General features: G+C 38.8%; 1 protein-coding gene across 5 annotated transcripts; it reads right to left on the reverse strand.

Annotated features, from left to right (window-relative positions):
- Positions 1-6,940: 6,940 nt before the first annotated feature.
- LOC308117686 (beta-1,3-galactosyl-O-glycosyl-glycoprotein beta-1,6-N-acetylglucosaminyltransferase 4-like) lies at positions 6,941-15,341 on the reverse strand. Of its 5 annotated transcripts, XM_080476735.1 has the most exons (4): positions 14,993-15,340; positions 10,962-11,132; positions 10,759-10,825; positions 6,941-10,649 (listed from the first exon to the last, which is right to left on the reverse strand). In XM_080476735.1, the coding sequence occupies exon 4, from the start codon at positions 10,646-10,648 to the stop codon at positions 9,347-9,349; it is 1,302 nt and encodes a 433-aa protein (XP_080332861.1). In that variant the 5' UTR covers position 10,649; positions 10,759-10,825; positions 10,962-11,132; positions 14,993-15,340; the 3' UTR covers positions 6,941-9,346. The 5 variants fall into 5 exon arrangements, with proteins under 5 accessions (XP_080332861.1, XP_080332862.1, XP_080332864.1 ...); XM_080476736.1 differs by lacking the exon at positions 10,759-10,825 and having other exon boundaries at positions 14,993-15,341; XM_080476738.1 differs by having other exon boundaries at positions 10,759-11,132.
- Positions 15,342-18,960: the final 3,619 nt, after the last annotated feature.

The following is an 18,960-nucleotide window of genomic DNA, read 5'->3' on the forward strand; positions in this document are numbered from 1 at the left end:
AATAAAATAGAATAGAATAGAAAACTACAATTAATGATATTAATATAGATGCATAATCTGTTAAAATCGAGATCTTACTTTCCGTAACACATGTTAGTGCTTTTACAGTTTTGTTTCGCTTTTTAAATACAGGTAGGCTATTGTGAATGGAATTTTTTTTAAACTAATGTTGTCTGCCACAGCTCCACGATCAGGATTCAGAGAGAAGGGAAGTCCACAAACATTCAGATGAAGGAGACGGTAAAATACTTTTAATAAAAAGTAGAAGAGGCAAACGATGAAGCATTTGTACTAAAATAGATAAAATCTTAGATATCGGTGTGGTGAAAGGGTCCACCCGACTGTATTGAAGTGACATTGACAATAACTCTATAAAAAATATAGAAGCCCATTTAAAATAAGTCTTGAATGGAATTATTAGTGATATATATAAAGCTCAGTCAGGTTTTTACCATTCATAATGAGATCATTATTGAACTTTTGAATTCAAGCAATAATATAAGAGCAGCTATGATCTTTGCTATTGCTATTGATTATATATCTAACAGCTGAGTTTAACTTTTACTGAAATAAAGAAGTGGAATTGATATTTCTACTTTGATGAAAGTCTTATATACTGTTGCCATCTTGATGATGGGTCAGGGCTATCAACACCAGTGGCAGAACAGTCACTACAAAGAGTGTTGTTGGAAAGAATTCTCAAGTATTGACTATGTACAGAGTACTGTTCTGCAAAAATACTCGAGGTATGTTTTTTGCCGCATGTTCTCCCTGTGCTTGCAGAAGGTTTTTCACCTGGTTCTCTGTAGATCTTATTTATTTGTCCATCATTTGTGGGGTGCCACGGTGCTGCAGTGGAAAGCCCATTTGACACGCACACAGGTCGCTGTGTGTTTGCTTGTTCTCTCAGTGAGACAAATGCAGCTTTGGAAGAAAAAAAAAGTACTAAAATAAAAGATAATAAAAAAGTTTAATAACCACCTCAATGAAACCGAAGCACTACATACAAACACTCTGATTGATTTGAGATCTCTTTACACTATCGAGGTTAAACTGAGGGTGTTTGGAAGAGGACAAATTATAAAATGGTTTGTTGTGAGCTAAAAAGAAACAAAAACAAAAAGGAAGTTCTGGTTCTGCTTTTGCCCTCGTCTCACTGCAGCGTTTTCCTCCTTATGGAGAAACCTTTCCACCTGCACTGGTCTCATGATGGATTGCTTCACCGTCGCTGTACACCTACACAAAGCCTGTCGGATATATAATGCAGCACATATACACACTAAAACAACAGGCGGAGGGTTCAAAACATGTCGAATTGTGAAGATCAAGTTGCCTTAGTTAGTTGAAACAACAAAGAAGAATTAATCATAGATGCCAACAAATTATTCCCAGAACTTTTTATTTTTTGGCTTTAGAAAATATTTGAAAGATCTAAATCTTAAAAAATCAGTTATCATGGCCTTTGAGCTTAGAGGCATTTTAAATTATCCTCTGAAATGTCCAAATGTGATTCCAAGAAAAAAATTAAGGAGGTGATTCATTTAAATACCACAGATGATCCTCAAAAAATACCAAAATATATTACACAGGAGTGAATTTTTTTTTTTTCCTTTCTGGAAAGGTCATGACTGGAAAAACTAGTGAAGCTCAAATCTCAAACTGTGGGCTTTTTCAAGGATTCAAGTCAAATAAAATAAAAAAAAATACAGCACCATCGTCTTCCAAAAATAAACAAGAATTGACTTCTTCCTTTTAATATCACAGACCTCCAAACATTGCAAACTTTGCCTTTTTCTCCGTGTAATCTTCTGCCTGCAGAAAGCTGAATAAAAAATAAAAAAAAGGACATTTAACCAACTTTTGAAACAAAGTACTTCTCTTTTTGATTATCAGAGAGAACAAGGAAGTAACCAGTCTGCGTGCTCATTATATTATTGTCTTTCACTTATCTAGGAAAAAAAAAAAAGACATTATTTCAATAACTTAGAACATTGTGTGACTTCACTAATGTTCCTGAATGCATGTCTCACCTCTCAGGAGTATCAGATTTTCAACTTCTTATCGCAAGCGTGCATAAAGTAGACAGCATGGTTCTGTGAAGAGGAGGTGAAGCCTTTAAATCAGAGTCTTCCTGTGTTGGGATGAAAGTTTAATGACATTTCGTGGTCAACGTTTGTTCCTTTAATCAGTGATTTTGAGATAATGAATGAAAATGTGCATCAATGCATGTATTTCATGCGTTACGCTGCTTTGATCAAACATTAATCAGTTAAATACTTCAAACTCAAAGGGAATTTACATTTTGCCTTATGGGTGAAATCAAGTGAAAAACAACTCCACAAACCATAAATCCATTTGTTTATATTGCAGCTCCATTGTTTAATAAAGAACATCAAACACATACAAAGATTTGCTTTGTTGCACTCTGTGAGCAGAAACTGCATCTAATTCAGAAAACCACATTTATTACTGAGTGCCATAGCGCGTGTATCTTACATGTAAGCAGATTATAATGTATTCTATAGCAATAATTACAAAAGTTGCGTGCTCTCATCAGTTTTTTATTTTTTATTATTATATAGTAGCCACAGTGTGCCTCATCCAACTGTGGCGAGTCAAGTGCACGACTTCAGATTTATCCAAAACAGTGTGTGGGCGACAGTCCAGGAAGGAAGGTCGCATGCAGGAGCTCAGAGAGGAGTTTGCTCATCCCGCGCCATCGTAGGAGGGATCACCCGATATGCAACGATCACCATGGAGAACCTGCTTGTGCCTCCAGGTGTTAACGGCCTCGTGTGAGGCTGGCCTCACGTTCAAGATGCTGCAGCTGAGCAGAGAGGTCAGCTTGTGTCCTCGCCATACCATTGGTGGAGGTCTTTTTCGGGAGATGGGAGCATATCTCAGATGGCTGTGATGATGAAGCTGATGTTGCTCGGATCACATCAATATCATATCACTGTGCATGAATATCAGAGCAGAAACACAGAAACAGAGTGGAGATTCAAAGATGATTCAGGACTGACGGATGGCCGGTGTTTGGTAGAGGGGTTGCTTTTTTTTTTTGTCTGTTTTATGAGACAATTTTATGTTTTCTCCTACCAGAGATTCAAATTAATCAACATGTTGTTGTTTTTCTCTTTCCCTTGTCCTGTTCGGCAGCTTGGGCAAACAATATGATGTGATTGAGAGCCTTCCGGTGTCAGAGCAGTTTTTGCTCTTGCAACAGGAAGAGTCTCCTCCTGTTGCTGTCTTTATTAGAGTTTGGCAGACCTCTTTTCAACCTCAAATCTGACAAAGGATCCTGCTGAGTCCCGACAACAACACTGAGAGAAAGGCTGAGGTCCCAGCTTGACTTTAAAGTCTCACATAACTTCAATCCATCCATCTTCTACTGTACAACCAATTGATCCAGACAGGGGTCGCCACTGCAGCGTGTACAGCGAGGTCAGTGTACGTCCTTCACAGGCAGCCTGTTCATGGCAGGGCAAAGAGAGACTGGGAGTGATCCACACATTGTGCTCTGCAGCATCTTTAGACCTGAAATGCACATCTTCACATTTGATTTTAGAAGGAAGTATCCAGAGAAAACCCCAGAAGGCACATGTAGAACATGCGATCGCCAAACCATTGGCCAATCTCAAACCTTTATTATACCAATGTCTCACTCTTCATCCAACTTTTTAAACTGTAATCAATCAGTAGCTGTATGAACCAAACCGTTCCTGCTCAGACCACTGCAATGTAACAATGTTTCCTGGTTCACATGAAGATTTAGAGGCCTTTCTGTTTGAAGTGTTCATGTCCTCCCTGTGTGTACACGGGTTCTACTCTTTGTTTGAGAATGTCCTATAGAAGACAGACAGATAGATTTTTTTTTTTATCCTATTATTGCCTCCATCCGGGGTTTTTAAATCAACGCCAATGAACTGTGGAGGCAAAATACCACAGTTTACACAAACACCAGCAGATGGTAGTGTCCCTCACTTGAAGAGCCGCAGTCTCCAGCCATATATTTATAGATTTTCTCATTTGACATTTTATTTCACACATTTATCATTACTCTTTTAGTTTTACCTGAAAAAGCTCTCCCCCGTTTCATTAATTTCATTGCATTTCGAAGGTTTGGGTTTAAGGTTACTTTATTCATACCCGTAAGTAGATTTGATTGGCAGATTGTCATTGCGGTTGGCATGCGATTACAAAGCGCACACAATGAACCAGACAGGTCGAGTGGCAAAGAAATCCAAGACAAGACAAGGGCTCTTTGTTCTGATATTCACCAATAAGTGAATAAAGATAAGATCAAAATATATAAGATCAAAATAGATTTAAAAAACAACAAAACACAATAATAACCTTAAGAGATAAAAGCAGTATCTGACACAAGAAAGTTGAAGCAAGGTCTAAAAACATACATTTGAAGGTGCTCTATAAACTCACTTCCTACATTGTGTGTACACTCGTGTGCACTTCCGACTAAACCAGGGCCACTGAATTCACTCAGCAGCCACAGTGTGACTCTATGTGTTTCGACAGTATATAAGCTGTGAGTATTTTCTCACTTGATTTTCAACCAATAGATTCAGTATCTCCAGCCCATGCACATTCAATCTTTGTTACTATAACAAGAAGGAAAATCGAGGTTGCGCAAGATCGTAAATTCTGCCATCCTGCCGCTGCACTTCCTGTTATAGTTCTCCAAGTTAGAAGGGCAGGGTTCACCATCAAAGTCAAGCTGGCAGGGTAATGAGGAAATGTATTACAGGCAGCCACAGAGTTCCACAGAGAACAGTAGCCTGCAAATCCAGTCTCATATACTGTATGTGCTGCCAGTGTTTGTGAGGCTTTTACAATGTGTACAATGAACATTAGTATTATTAACCTTGTGTTCAACAGCACACAAAGCGAGCCTCAGAAAGAAATTCAACCCTTCATGGTAAGTGAGAGGGGCCCAGATTGTGAGGTATTAAAGGTTTTGGGCATGACTTTTTTTTCCCTCTACGCTGGTATTTGTGTGAAAAACTATAGCAGCTCAGTTTCATCAACTCTTGCACCAGCTTGTGTGACAAACATCTTACCAACTGAGTCACAAACAAGCCCTTGCACACAGTGCTTGTAAAATGTAAAATGTTATTTGTTGCTGGCCGTGACAGGAAAGGACTCTGTGCAGCGATGCCACATTATTGCCGTTGGAGTTTGGATGTATTCACGCTAAAGAGGAAGCTTGCGATAAAACGAGCAAACCCAGTATTGTCTTATGGTAAAGGACGGAGATAACGGCATGCTTTCTCCCTTCTCATAATTTAACATCATGATATGAGCCCGTTCTACACTTCATTTAAATATAATATTCAGAACTGAATATAAGGCATGACTGAATTAATAAATGTGATTTAATTAGCATCTCAAGCATCATAAATTTGAACACACACACGTATCTTCTATACTCTCTTTATCTGAGCTTGGGTTTCAGGTGAGGGAGTAAAACCAAGCTAAATTTAGGGAACGTTGCAAAGGTCCGAAAGCAAAACCGTTTCTGACGACACCGCTGCACCACACAAGAAAACCCACACAAGCACAAAGAGAGCATGCAAACTCCACACAGAATGACCCAACCTGAAAAGGGAAACCCCCTGTTGTCATTGTGAAAGCAGAGTTAACGACCGCCCTAACGGACCACTCCAAACACAATGAGTTTCACCTGGAAAGATGCAAACACCCTTTTGCTCAGTTGTCAATAAACACAATCATTACACCTAAAGAACAACTTGACAAAGAGCAAACTTTCGAAACCAGTCGAACCGCCTTCAGTAGAAATATTCTCCTTCAAGTTTTTCCAGTAGTTGCTAAGACCAACACCACAACCCGAGAAAGACGTGACAGAGAAGCTTTCACAACGTCTTAGCTTTAACTGGGCCACACCCAACGGAGAAATTCCTCTTTGAATGAAGCGGCCTGCAAGATTTTCTTATTTGTTCGATGATTGAGCCAAATTTTTTATATGTACATATGTATATATATATAATTATATATTATATAATGTGTGTGTGTGTGTGTGTGTGTGTGTGTGTGTGTGTGTGTGTGTGTGTGTGTGTGTGTGTGTGTGTGTGTGTGTGTGTGTGTGTGTGTGTGTGTGTGTGTGTGTGTGTGTGTGTGTGTGTATAAGGGGTAGGAGAATATAAGCTTTGCTTCTTCCTGCTCCTTTTCAGATATGTCGGGCCATTATTTATGTAGTTATCTGTTACGTTTTTTTGTTTGGTTTTGTTTGCGTTGCTCTGTTATGTTTGTTGTTTGTTTGTGTTATTTGATTGTGTACCCACATGTCCAAAATAAACTAAACTCCACTAAAAAACGAAACAACAATTGTGAAAACTGCAACAAATGCAGAAAAGAACGATAAATAAAATAGATTACCCCATCTATCACCTTAAAATACAGTCAAACATCAGAATTATGTTGGAGGAATTGTGGGGTGGTTGGTGACCATAGACTTTTGGAAAGCATTGAAAAGTGAAATAAAAAGAATTCTAGCTATTGAGTCACATCTTGACCCAACCTTATACAGTATATATTTGGGATCAGTAGCGTCTCAGTCAGGGCCAGCAGTAACAAAATACCCGCCCCCCACTAAAAAAAGCATTGTTGCCTATGCAGATACAGCCAATGCAACAGCCACACATTATGCCCTACAGTAAAAACACAATCCGAATCCAGCATAAGGCCACTATTATGCATCAGTACTTTATCAACACCAACATGACAGCTGATCCACAAGCACAACACATCAAGACACCACTGTGCAGCATGGCCATCAGATCATCTTCCAGTGTTTCCCACAGGTTGTGTACTGTCATGCATGCGTGCTCGTCTGTCTGTGTGAATGACAATAACGGAGAAAGAGCTCTATGCGCAGATGAATGAACAGAGCGATATTGCGTTGGTCGAACCAAAACCTGACGTAATTTAATTGTGGCGGGCGCCACGATTGTATGGAGAACAACACTTTACAATCAAAAACAGCACCAAATGCCAAAAACGGCACCAATCTAATCCAGGGAAAGTTTTTAAAAAAATCACTTGTAGATGAAATCCATCCTGCGATTCTATGAGGCTGCTGAAACCACTGCTATTCCATGTTCCGGAGCTCGTACTGAATAGTCAACATGGCCAGCAGGGCAGCTTGTTGTGCTCCCAGCTAGCTGTCACCCAGTCGCAGTGTTGGTAGTTTCCCGCTGTAAAATGCTGCACAAAGCCTTTGGTCTTCCTCTACTCACAATTTCCATTTCTTCTGCAAACGGGCACCTTGAAAAAGGTTTGCCTGTTTTGCGTGCCTTGCTGCCAGGGTGAGTTTAACATTCATGAAGCCACACCTGTAGGATTTAATTAAAAAAAGTCTTTCACATCAAAATTGGCTTCACGTTGAGGTTGTCGCAATTTTCAGTAGTTTTTGTTTGATTTTGTGAAAATATCAACATTTTCATTACACATGCTCTCACACCACAACAAAGAAAACATTTTTACGTTTACCAGGATACAAATATTTTGGGAAAATAGCTAGAAAATCATGAAACAAATAAAAAATACTCCTGACATCACTTTAGATCATTTTATGTATGTGACCTACCAGAAGGAATAATAGGAGACAACAGATACCTTCCGAAAATAAGAATAATAGCAGCAAAGAAACAATTGGTTACAAACAAACCCACCTTCAATGGATAACTGGATTGAAACTGTCAGAGATAGATGAGACCGAAAGACTAAACTTCCTCTTGAGATTAAGGGAAGATGTTTAAATTGCAATATGGACAAAATTAAACTTTTTATCAGAATAAGGAAGTGGTTGGCGGCCTCCCTCCTCCTCCCCACGGTTCATAACACTATTCCTCTGACCCCTGCTGGATGCAACTTTGTTTATTCATAAATTCATTCATTTTATTACATTTTTTTTAAAACCTGTTGTGAATGTAACACCCCACCCACTCTGAATTTAGATGATGATACAAATGTGTCTTTATGTTGATGTGCTGAAAAACATTTTTCAATTAAAATTAAGTATCAAAAAAGTTCAAATTTAAAGATTATTATTGCACTATTTCACTAATCCGGCCCACTGAAGATGAAATTAGGCCGCAACTAAAATGCTTCAAACTACGGGTTGCATTTTACTAAATCAGATGATATTACAGATCACATTATATTCTCTTAATTTACAGCAAAAGTGACAGAACAACCTTGACCTTTATTTATTATAATCATTTAATGACACAAATAGCCAAAGTCAGAATTTGTTTAAAGTTCTGTCAAATGTCCAGCAGATTAAAATATCACTCATGCAATCAGGCACCTTCTTATTAAAGTATTGCTAATTCTAATGTCATTGCAGTGCAATTTCACATCACAAAAGGTGATACACCTGGAAAAGAATATAAAAGCAAAGGTTTCACTCAACTACTTTCCTCTTCTGTCCTGCTTCATCCACCTCGACACTGGAGGAATTACAGCCAACGATGGTCGAGGTCAAGGTGAACCCGAATGTTTGCCTCCACTTTGGGCCGAGTCAAACAAATGTCCACGGTGAGAAAGTGACGCAATTGTTTATTAGTGAGTGGTTTGTTTTGGTTCTTTTCCCAGCAGAAGGATGCACAAATGAGGAAATGTTCATAGTGAGGCCAGACAATTTTCCTGAGTAGAAGAGTATTGCTAGTGATGATTAAGGCGCACATTGAAGTTAAAACATCCCAAAATACGATCTTATAAAACAAAAACCTTCTTTGTCAAAGTGACTCTTTGAGGTAACAGGCTTTTTAAACAAAATGAGTAAAAAGTTGAGAAATGTACCTTAATACACAGACATGACTGTGGCAACACTGTTTTTCATCACAATCTGATGAACAGTTAACAGTCCAATGCAACGTCAGTGAATGCTCATACAAAGATAGAAAAACAAGCAACATTTCATACTGTAACTCTACAGATCTCTGCTCACTCGTGGTAATCAACCATTTTAAGTGATTTCCGTCAAAGGAAAATACTGATGTCAGTGCAATTTAATATGTATGGTACCTGAGGGAAAAAAAAAAGAAAAACTCTTGCAGGCACAGAGAGAACAGGCAGACATTACACTGAATATCCTAATCAGCCAGTTGGGTCAAAACAGGGTTTGAACAAGAAGGTTGGAGTGAGGAGGCCTCAAAAACTTGTAGGAGTCTGGAAACACAACACATGCACCCTTGGCATTCGCTTCCTCATTCCATAAAAAAAATTATTTTTAAAAAGTGCTCCAAAAACTTAAATAGTATGACATAACAAGAGGATTAATAAATTGGTTAATGAACAGCAGCTTTCAGTTTGTCTCCTGACACACTTTCTGAGTCACCGACAGGAAAAGCTTTTGCTTCTCCTCGAGCTTCTCCTCCAGGCACTGAATGAGCACCGGGTCCACTTTGGGGTCAAACTTATTGGCGAACCAGTGGCCGTAGTTGAGTAACCAACGCAGCTCCGCAGCACCGTAGATGCAAACACTGCGCACATGCGTTCCCGTGCACGGCGGATACAGGTACTCCTCATTGTACTGCCACTTCACCAGCCTGGTCTTGCTCATCGCGTCCGTGATGTCGGGCTGGGATCGGGGCACCTCTCCGGGAACGCCGGGCAATCGCACCAGCGTGGCCCAGAAGTGCTCGTCTGGGGAGTAGGTGTCCTCTGACCAAGCCAGAAAATCTCTGGCTACGTCCGAGGAGCTCGTGTGTACAACGAACTCCCGGGACAGCACAAAGTATGCGTTACCAGTAAACATCTCGATACCGTGCGGCGGCGGAGTTTTTAACTGGTCCGTTTTCACAGGAAGTTTATGATACTCGTAGCTGGCCTCTTGCAGCTCGTAGTGGAAGGTGAACCTCTCCTTCTTGCCCTCGGTGGGTCGGCACGTCTCGACCATATTAGCACCTTTGAGCTTGGTGAGCTCGGAAACCAGCTCTATGTTGGATCTGAGGGGGAAATCTTGGCCGCAGAGATTGATGACGTACTTCCACTTGACCTCGGAGCTCACGAGGTCAGACAGACAGTTGAGATCAGCTTTCAGTCGGCTGAAGCTCGCGTAGAAGACAGACTCTATCCTGCTGGCAACAGAGACATTGGGCAAACAGCGGGCCAAGCCCTTCATGGCTGAGATGAACTGAGGAGAGGATTTCTGATCGTAGTGGACACAGTAAATATTACTGGGCGAGTAAAGCACTCTGATAAGTCTCTCCACCGACCAGGCAGATTTATGAACAACCAAAGAAAAAGCCAGAGGAAAGTGTTTCTCCTCCTCTGAGTAACACATTTTGTCATAACCTCTGACCTGCAGGAACAACGAGCAGTTTGAGGTGAGTTCAATCAGACTTTGGTCTGTATCCTCCATGGCTTCAGTCCTCCTGATGACCAGGGATTTCCCCACCTCCACGGGATCCATCTCGTATATCGCCGTGCAGTTGATGTTGTACCTGTGAAAGATCTGGAGGTCAGAAACCAGAGACAGAAAACCGCCGGTCAAGTAGCTGTACTTGACGCAGAGCAGCAGCAGGATGCACACGCTCAGCAGCAGTACGAGTGAAGATCTGATGTGCTTTCCTCTGAATGTCAGCGATAAACGTCTCCTGTTCATTCTGTGGGGCAGAGAAAACAGACGATGAGACATGACGAGAGGGAGCAGAGGCTTTTTTTCTGCAACAAATGCTCACAACAATGGCACTGAGAATTAAAAAAACTGTTTGCCTAAATTGGTTCAATTATCCATCCATCGCCGACTGAGGTTTGAACGGAGGCTGGAGTGAATCCCAATCTACAATGGGTGAAGACAAGGGTCCTTTTAATTCTTTTTAAATGTCTTTCCCCTTCCTATGTGTCAGATTTGTTTTAATGTCAAAGTTAAGATAAAAGCCGACGATCAGGCAGCTTTCCAGAGACCGTTTAGAGACCTTTATTTAAGCAGGCGTTCCCCTACTTGGGTTGCACGGTGACTTCTCGTGTGCAGGTGGCAGGACTGAATCTCCCTGAACAGGTCGCAGATCCACCACAGGGTGAAACAGTGAGAAAGACAAACACACGGTCTGAGTCACACCCACGGTCAATTTAGAGACACCAATTCACTGAAAACACAAGAAATTTTACTTGTCAAATAGAACTCGCCCATGCATAGGATGAACACACAAACTGCACACAAAACACGGATTATCTGTCAGAGCACCACAACAACAAGATATAGACACTTTACTCAGACAAGCCTAGACTATCACAAGTAAAACAATTTATTTCCCAAGTACTTACTTCGTTATTCCTGCAATTTATGAAGGAATGTAGCTACTTTTCTTTACAGCAGTATCAAAGTAGTATATTACGGTTCTAATTTTGAGCAACTTGTATGACACTGTTTAACAGCCTCCGTGGTGATATTCAAGCATTCACAAGACAGAAGGATAATTTGTATAAAACAACATGAGCCCATCAATAACGTAATACAAACAACCCGTCATGAAACAGCCAATGAAATATTATCACACTCTGGTGAGCGTAAACTTTTTTTGTGTTGGTCATGTCATGGTGATTTATTCTGTTTATGAAGGACTGAGGCCAAATCAAACACCAGGAAGCAAACCTGTTTTGGTTTTACTATCTGACTGATGAACAGAAGAGACGCCCGTCCGCCTCACCCTGGTGTCTTTTGAAATGTGAGCGTACATGATGAGTAAGGCCACCCTGTCAAGTAATTTCCAGTGATATCAACCAATTTGGGATTTCCATAGATTCTGCTTTTGCATGAATATCTTCCTCAACACTGTTATTAAGTTTGTATGGTATTACCTTGTCAGTCATGACGTAAACTGTGCCAAATCGTAAGATATACAGCATATCTAGCAGAGCTTCTCACGCTTTTTTTTTTTTTTTTTCTTTTTTAATGTCAGAACACTTCAATAAATTACAGCCTAAAGATCCCTAAATTAGGCATTTACGGTGAAACTAAGTGAGAAACCGATGTGAGATGTCAACGAGAAAGAAATACTTAGCACTGTGCAGCGATTTTTCTCACTCATATAAGCTCAAAGACGTCTGAAGCATTTTGCACGTCGTTTCTAAAAAATAGTCTGGGCACGTCTGCCGATTCTCATTAAAATAAGACTTTTAAGACTTAAATTTCTTCAAGTAAAATTTGAAAACATATATAGGCTACAGTAAAAAAAAAAAAAAAAAAGTCACTTGAATGTTATGTTTCTTTCATCCATCCATCTTCTACAACACTTGATGCAGTTTAGAGTTTCAGCTGATCCCAGATAAACAATGGGTGAAGGTAAGGTTACACCCTGAACAGGCTGCCAGTCCATCATTTCCCTCACGAGCAACGTATGGTCAGCAATTATTCTCACGTCGTTACCGTGAAGTGAGATCCTAACAACTACACCAACATGTTTTCATTGCTTTACTTTGACAGTGTTATGTAAACTGTGCGTAGTGAAAAGGTGATGAGTCCTTATGTATGTATCTAAGCTCATTCCACTGCCACACTCCCTCACAGGTACTGAATTTCCAAGCGGCCATTAAGAATTCCATGTGGCACCTGTTCCCAATAGAAATAGATTTTTGAATACACCACTGAAACGGACATAAATGAGAGGTCTGTGGTCGACTACCACCATGCAAACAGAAGCATATAGCTCTTTTGAATGTAAGCAAAAATATATTTAAGGATTCAGATGCAGCAAAGTACGGAAGCGGATTGCCTTCACATGGAACATTTAAAATCGACTCTGTTTTTCTGAATTAATGAAATAATTATCTCATAATTATGAGAAAACATTTATTATAAAAAATGTGTCTTTTTTTAAATTTATGAGATAATGGTTTACTGAAAAAATGAAAAACATCTGTTCTGTTTTTCTGAATTTCTGAGAAAATTATCTCATAATGAATTAGAAAACTAAAAATGTTGGCTCTGTTTTTCTGAATTTATGAGATAATGGTTTTCTGAAAAAATGTAATAAATTGGTTCAGTTTTTTCTGACTTTAACAGATAATTATCTCACAATTATGAGGCAGGAGGTCCTTACCTGTATGCAGTGCTGCTGAAAATTGGTCACACTCTTTAACATGATTCAAAGCTAACAGGGTCAACATGTCAGGTATTTATGTAGAATTTGCATGTTCCATGTAAATAATGTGTCAGGAATAGTGATGGGGGAAGCAGTTCTTTAGATGTTACTGAATCATTACAACAGTTTCCTACAACAGTCTAGTAGAGCTTCTGCTTGGAATATGCTGTCCCATTACTGCAGAAAAACAGAGCCTTTTTTTTTTGTTTTGTTTTTTTCCAGAAAACCATTATCTCATTAATTCAGAAAAACAGAGTAAATATTTATTTTTTTCATGTGAATGCAATACGCTTCTGTAGCAAAGCTAATGTGGATACAGGCGAATGCTAACCTGACGATCAGACATGCTTTATGTCGCTGTGAAGACATGGAGTCAGCGCCTCCTGGAGTAAACAGGAGTTTGATGTCATAGTAGCTGTCCTGTTTAAAACTCATTTAAAGCTTACAGGCAGCAGGGTGCAGGACAGAGACAGACAAAGGCTAAACAACTGATTTGTAAGCGCGTTTGAAAGGTCATAATAGTAATTAGTTACTAATCAGGATCGGGACTGAGCCCAGCACTCGACGTTGTACTAGGAGTGCTCATTTTATCAACACACGGAGCACATCGCAGATCAGCCTACGCAGTGCGTGGCCTTAAGGTTCTCCGTGACACTTGTCCTGCAAGTTAGTCGACATTCCTGATGTACACCTATACAGGTGAGGAGGTCGTGACAAAAACAGGGTTTTGATTGAGAGCAAGTGGACCAAAAGAAAAAACAAAACAGATCAAACTCAATCCTATCTCAGAGGTGACACATTAGTTGATTGTTATATATTTTGATGATATTATTATTATTATTATTGATATTATTGTGATTATTTGCCTACTGCAGTATGTTCATGACTTTATCTGATTTCAATAATGAATGATTAATTACAACAGACCCAAACACCATTGTGTGCGCCATTATTTAGTTTTCCACTGACTGAAGTAGCTTCATTTTACCTCAGTGAGTGAATCAGTTATCTGGTGGACACACAGCGCTGACAGCTCAGCTGATGTATCACAGCAACCGTACAAGAACAAAACTTAAGACAGGGCCATTTGAAGAAGATTACTGAATGAAAGGAAGATATGTGTGACTTCACCAAGTAACTAGTATTTGTTTCTGGTTTGTTTATAACAACTAGTAAAGCCACTCTACCATCATTCAGAGAGATAGATTCAACATTAGGAGATGTTTTGAGTTAAAATGTGTTGGCTAAGGTGGGTTCATGTGGCATTAAAGTAGTTAATTACTTTTGCCAGGTTTTATACAGAGGACTACTTATTATCTGTTCAACTTTCATGAAACAATTTTCTATTTTTCTTTTCTTTTTTTTTGTACGAAATGAAGTATTTGTCTTACAAGTAGATAATTTACCTGGAATGAGCCAAACATACCTGTCAAGAGTGAAGTTTACAGACAGTTGTTATGTTTTTCTTCTCAATTCATCTTTTTATGCATCTGAATGATCATTTCCGTGGGGATAAATCCGACTTGGTGTCGATAAACAAAGTTGTGTATTTGACGTAAATGCTGCCTTTCAAGTGACTGTGTGTGGTCAGCATTTTAGGACAAGAGATAAACAAATTCCCAGTAAGTGTACAAATAGACTAATGGATCTAATATACATCCAGGCTTAAAACACACACGTGTTGACTTTAGAGTATGGATTAATTGTTTTGAATCACTTATTTAGCCTAACCACGTCCCCAGTGAAATATATATAATTTGTGTTAACGCTGATATTAAACAACAAAACAAAAAATATATACATAAACTATTGAACAACGTTGCAAATGGACACTCGGCGTGTATTTGAATAATTAAAACACTTACCTTGTTCCCTATGCAGGTGCCGTTTCCGAAGAGTCGCTCAAGTCAAAGTAAACGCTGGGAAAATTGTGATCAACTTTTTCTTTTTTTAGGTTGATCACATGGCTGGACTAATTAAACGATACTGTAATAAACCTCTTTCCACCCGATCCCGTTGTCCGTGGAAAAAACACAACGGATGTTTTTGCGCATTTTACGCACCGCCGTCCTGACGTCTGCTCACAAGATAAACTTGAACAGGCACACAACCTGGGAATGTTTATCCCAAACCAATTATTATTGTTGAGGATAAAGCTGATCTGTCAGTTCAACTGGTTTCTCAGCTGTTACGCTCCAAGTCCCTGTTGAGGAGAGCGAAGAAAAAAGCGCACCGATGATAACCCGGAAAGAGGAGGAGGAGTTCAGGAAAGTAATTACAGATAAAAAAAAAGAAAAAAGAAAAAAGAAGATAAATAAAAAAGCGGTCACAACACTGATTTGAGCAAATGTATTTTTACACACGAGGTTAGCAGATACACGTCTCATGGGTGCTCAACTTACTCTTAAGTGGAGCTGATTTAAGAAGCCTGAGTGAAAACCGCGTGGTTTTAATAATCATCTGAGCACAGAGGTTCAGCCAAGGAAACTCAGTAAACTAATGCGTACAGGTTGGGAGTTCATTTAAACGGAACAAACCAGTTGGATCAACGCCATTAAGGCACAAGAACAGCCTCTCATTGTGTCCTAAAACAACTACAGTCATTGTGTTTCCGTGTTGATAAAAGGAACATTTCATCATTTGTACTTATAAATAAAGAAAATAAAGCAAGTAACACTGTTTATGTATGATGTCTACTTCATGGGTAGAACTCAAAATAATAGATTGATAGCTTTTTTTTTTTTTTTTTAAATATATATATAAAAGACGTGAGATTCCCACCCTTGAATAATTTTGGAAAGTGTCACTGTAGTATGGGTTAAGAAAAATCAGTTATAGAAACAAATTAATCTCAGTGTAAACCATCAGAAACATGGCTGTTATGTGTAAATACCAAAAGATCTTGGTAAGACACTTGTCACTATAATATTCCTGGTCAGAATCCAGGTGTGAGGGCATCTTTGTATGGAGTTTGCATGTTCTCCTTGGTGTTTCTCCTGCTACACTGGTTTCCTCCCATAGCAGGTGTAAATGGGAGTTTTGTGAGGTTGATTTATTTTTTATTTTTTTTCTTTCTTTGCATTTTTCCAGTATTTGGTCCAACACCCCATAACCCTGAGCTGGATGAAGCTAGAAATTATAGAAAAGAGGTCAAAAAGTGATGTTCAACCAGTTGTTACACCCATAAGACAACTTACTTCTTCCACCACCATCGTTTAATGGGTGTATTCAACCTGCTGTTAGGTTAAGCACACTGGCACTAATATTTATTGCTAAATATTAGTATCAAACCTAAAAGTTTGAGAACTCTTTCACTTGGATTAAAAAAATTCTAACGTGATGTTTATTTTCATTTTTGATGAACCTCTTCTTCTTTGTCTCTACTGTGTTTATGAACAAACCGTTGTGTGACATGGCCGATGTGGAGGAATAGTCCCTTTTCCACCTTGTTTTCCACACGTTTTAAAAACTGCTTTCACTGCATGTTATTAGAATTTATAAAAATGTTTGACAATCTCCTTTTTGAAAAAAAAAAAAAAAACAACAAGTCATGGAGAGAGTGTATCAAAATGTTTGGAGGCGTGAGAGTCCTCAAATGAACCTCTGACTTCACTCAATATTAATCTGATGACGAATCGCTGAATCATCTATGTATCTGTTTAACTTGCAGGTACATTTTTTTAAAGACTCACGTAAGCTTTGTTTTCACAAACTTATGACCTCACATGTCTAAAACAAATTTAAAGGTAAAGTACGCAGGATAGGGAAATAAACTACATTTGCTTTCTGTTTTTTTTCTAAGGAATAATAGTTTGTAAAATCTTTGTAGGTTTTTCCGCTGTAAAGGAAAACAAATTATAGTGGCGCCAGAGTCTTTACAGCAGCTTTTACTGCCTCAAATTCTTTTTAAATCGAGGTATTAGTATCTAGAGCTGTGATGCTATGTGCAAATCAGATGGAAATACAGTCCTGACATCCTGACATCCTGACATCCCTCCCTGACGTCCACTCTTTCCATCTCTCACTCGTCCTACTTCCTCAATCATCGTCACTAATTTATTACAGAGCAAAGTCCCTTCCATGTATATGTGAGGCAGGGTTTGCTTAAAGCTTTCACTGTGGCACCATAAAAGGTTGATATTTAACCCGGGATGCTTTACACATGATGCTTTTCATCATGTGCTTTGCTTTTATGTTATGACTGGAATTTGGAGCCAGGCCATCTTTTCAATACGTTGTCCAACTTTATTGTCACTCCATTGTAAAGATAGTGTGAACTGGTAAAAGATTCCAAAATGGACAAGAAACGTCGAATACTATTTGACTTCTGCACCACTGTAAAGAATCAATACAAAACAAAACCCACAGGTAAGATTTGCATAAGGTTAGAAATATGGAAATCCGACATGCAGCCAAGCGACATGACCTTCACTGTGATGATTAGAGAGCCACATAAATGCAAAAAGAAAAGTCAAATGTACAGCTTGTAGGCTTGCATAGAGGAACTTTATGTATTTCGAAGAGTAAACTTAAGCAATGAAAGGGAGTTAAGTCTTAGTATTTCAGTCCAACTGACAATTACGCCTCTGTGTGGATTTTGTGAATATTAATGAGCAGAGAAATAATGATTTCAGTGTTAGGGAACTATGGAACAAAATATATCCTCTGGGCTCCCACTGAAAAACATCCATCCACAAGAACCTCACTGTTCACTGTCTCCTCCAATCTGTCTCCACTCTGGCTTCAGGCTTCAGTTTCTATAGCTTCAGACTTTGTAAAGTAAAACATGATATGGTTTTAAACAATACTGGCACCTATGTGTGAATCTATATTCAAAAGCATGTTAAGACATCTCACAACTGCATGTTTTCCATGACACCGAGCATTTTAAAACCAAAAAATACCTCCTTGTTCTCTGACAATTTCTGACTGCTCCTAATCCTACAAATCTAAACCCAAAACGTTTGAGAACATGAGTCTATTAAGTAACATACAAATAAAAAAGGTGACAAATGATGATGTATGAGCACCAAAGTTGACTTGTACAACAGCATTCTTACATCAGTTTTTATATTTTGATATGGGCAGTTGGGGTTGGTGGTGTGTGTGTGTGTGTGTGTGTGTGTGTGTGTGTGTGTGTGTGTGTGTGTGTGTGTGTGTGTGTGTGTGTGTGTGTGTGTGTGTGTGTGTGTGTGTGTGTGTGTGTGTGTATGTGTGTGTGTGTGTGTGTGTGTGTGTGTGTGTGTGTTAGTGTTTTATTTCTCTTTTTAAAGTATGTAAAGCACTTTGTTCTACAATTATAGGAAAAGTGCTATATAAATAAAGTTTGATTTGATTTGTAAAATTATAAGTCGCTCTGTCAACTGAAAAAATGTAGGCCTATGAATCATTAAACACGGGACATGATGTTAAGCTGACCTTTATGCCAAAAGATAGTGGTGTGGGAGCTGTGCTTCAGATATGAATATATAATACAACATTAATAGTATCACCCTAATGGATGGTAATACAGTAGGAGTTAATTATTACACTCTAATTGATTATCAACCCTAATGTAGCCACTGTGGTTAATTATTGAGCATCCTAATCTATTTATATCATTTCAAAGGCCACATCTATACTTTTTTCTTAAGCAATCTATAATCAATCTATCCATCCATCTTGAATTTTGGCCAATTTATAGAAGATGAGTCATCATTGCATGTTATTGCGTAACGCTCATGTGAAAATTAACCAGTCCCCTTATTGTCTTTATGTGTTACTGTGTTCAATATATAAACTACATGTATAAAAACATATCTAAAAAAAAAAAAAAAAAAAAAAACAGCTAGAA

The sequence above is a fragment of the Lipophrys pholis genome, assembly GCF_963383615.2.
Source record: "Lipophrys pholis genome assembly, chromosome: 12".
Classification (NCBI taxonomy): domain Eukaryota; kingdom Metazoa; phylum Chordata; class Actinopteri; order Blenniiformes; family Blenniidae; genus Lipophrys; species Lipophrys pholis.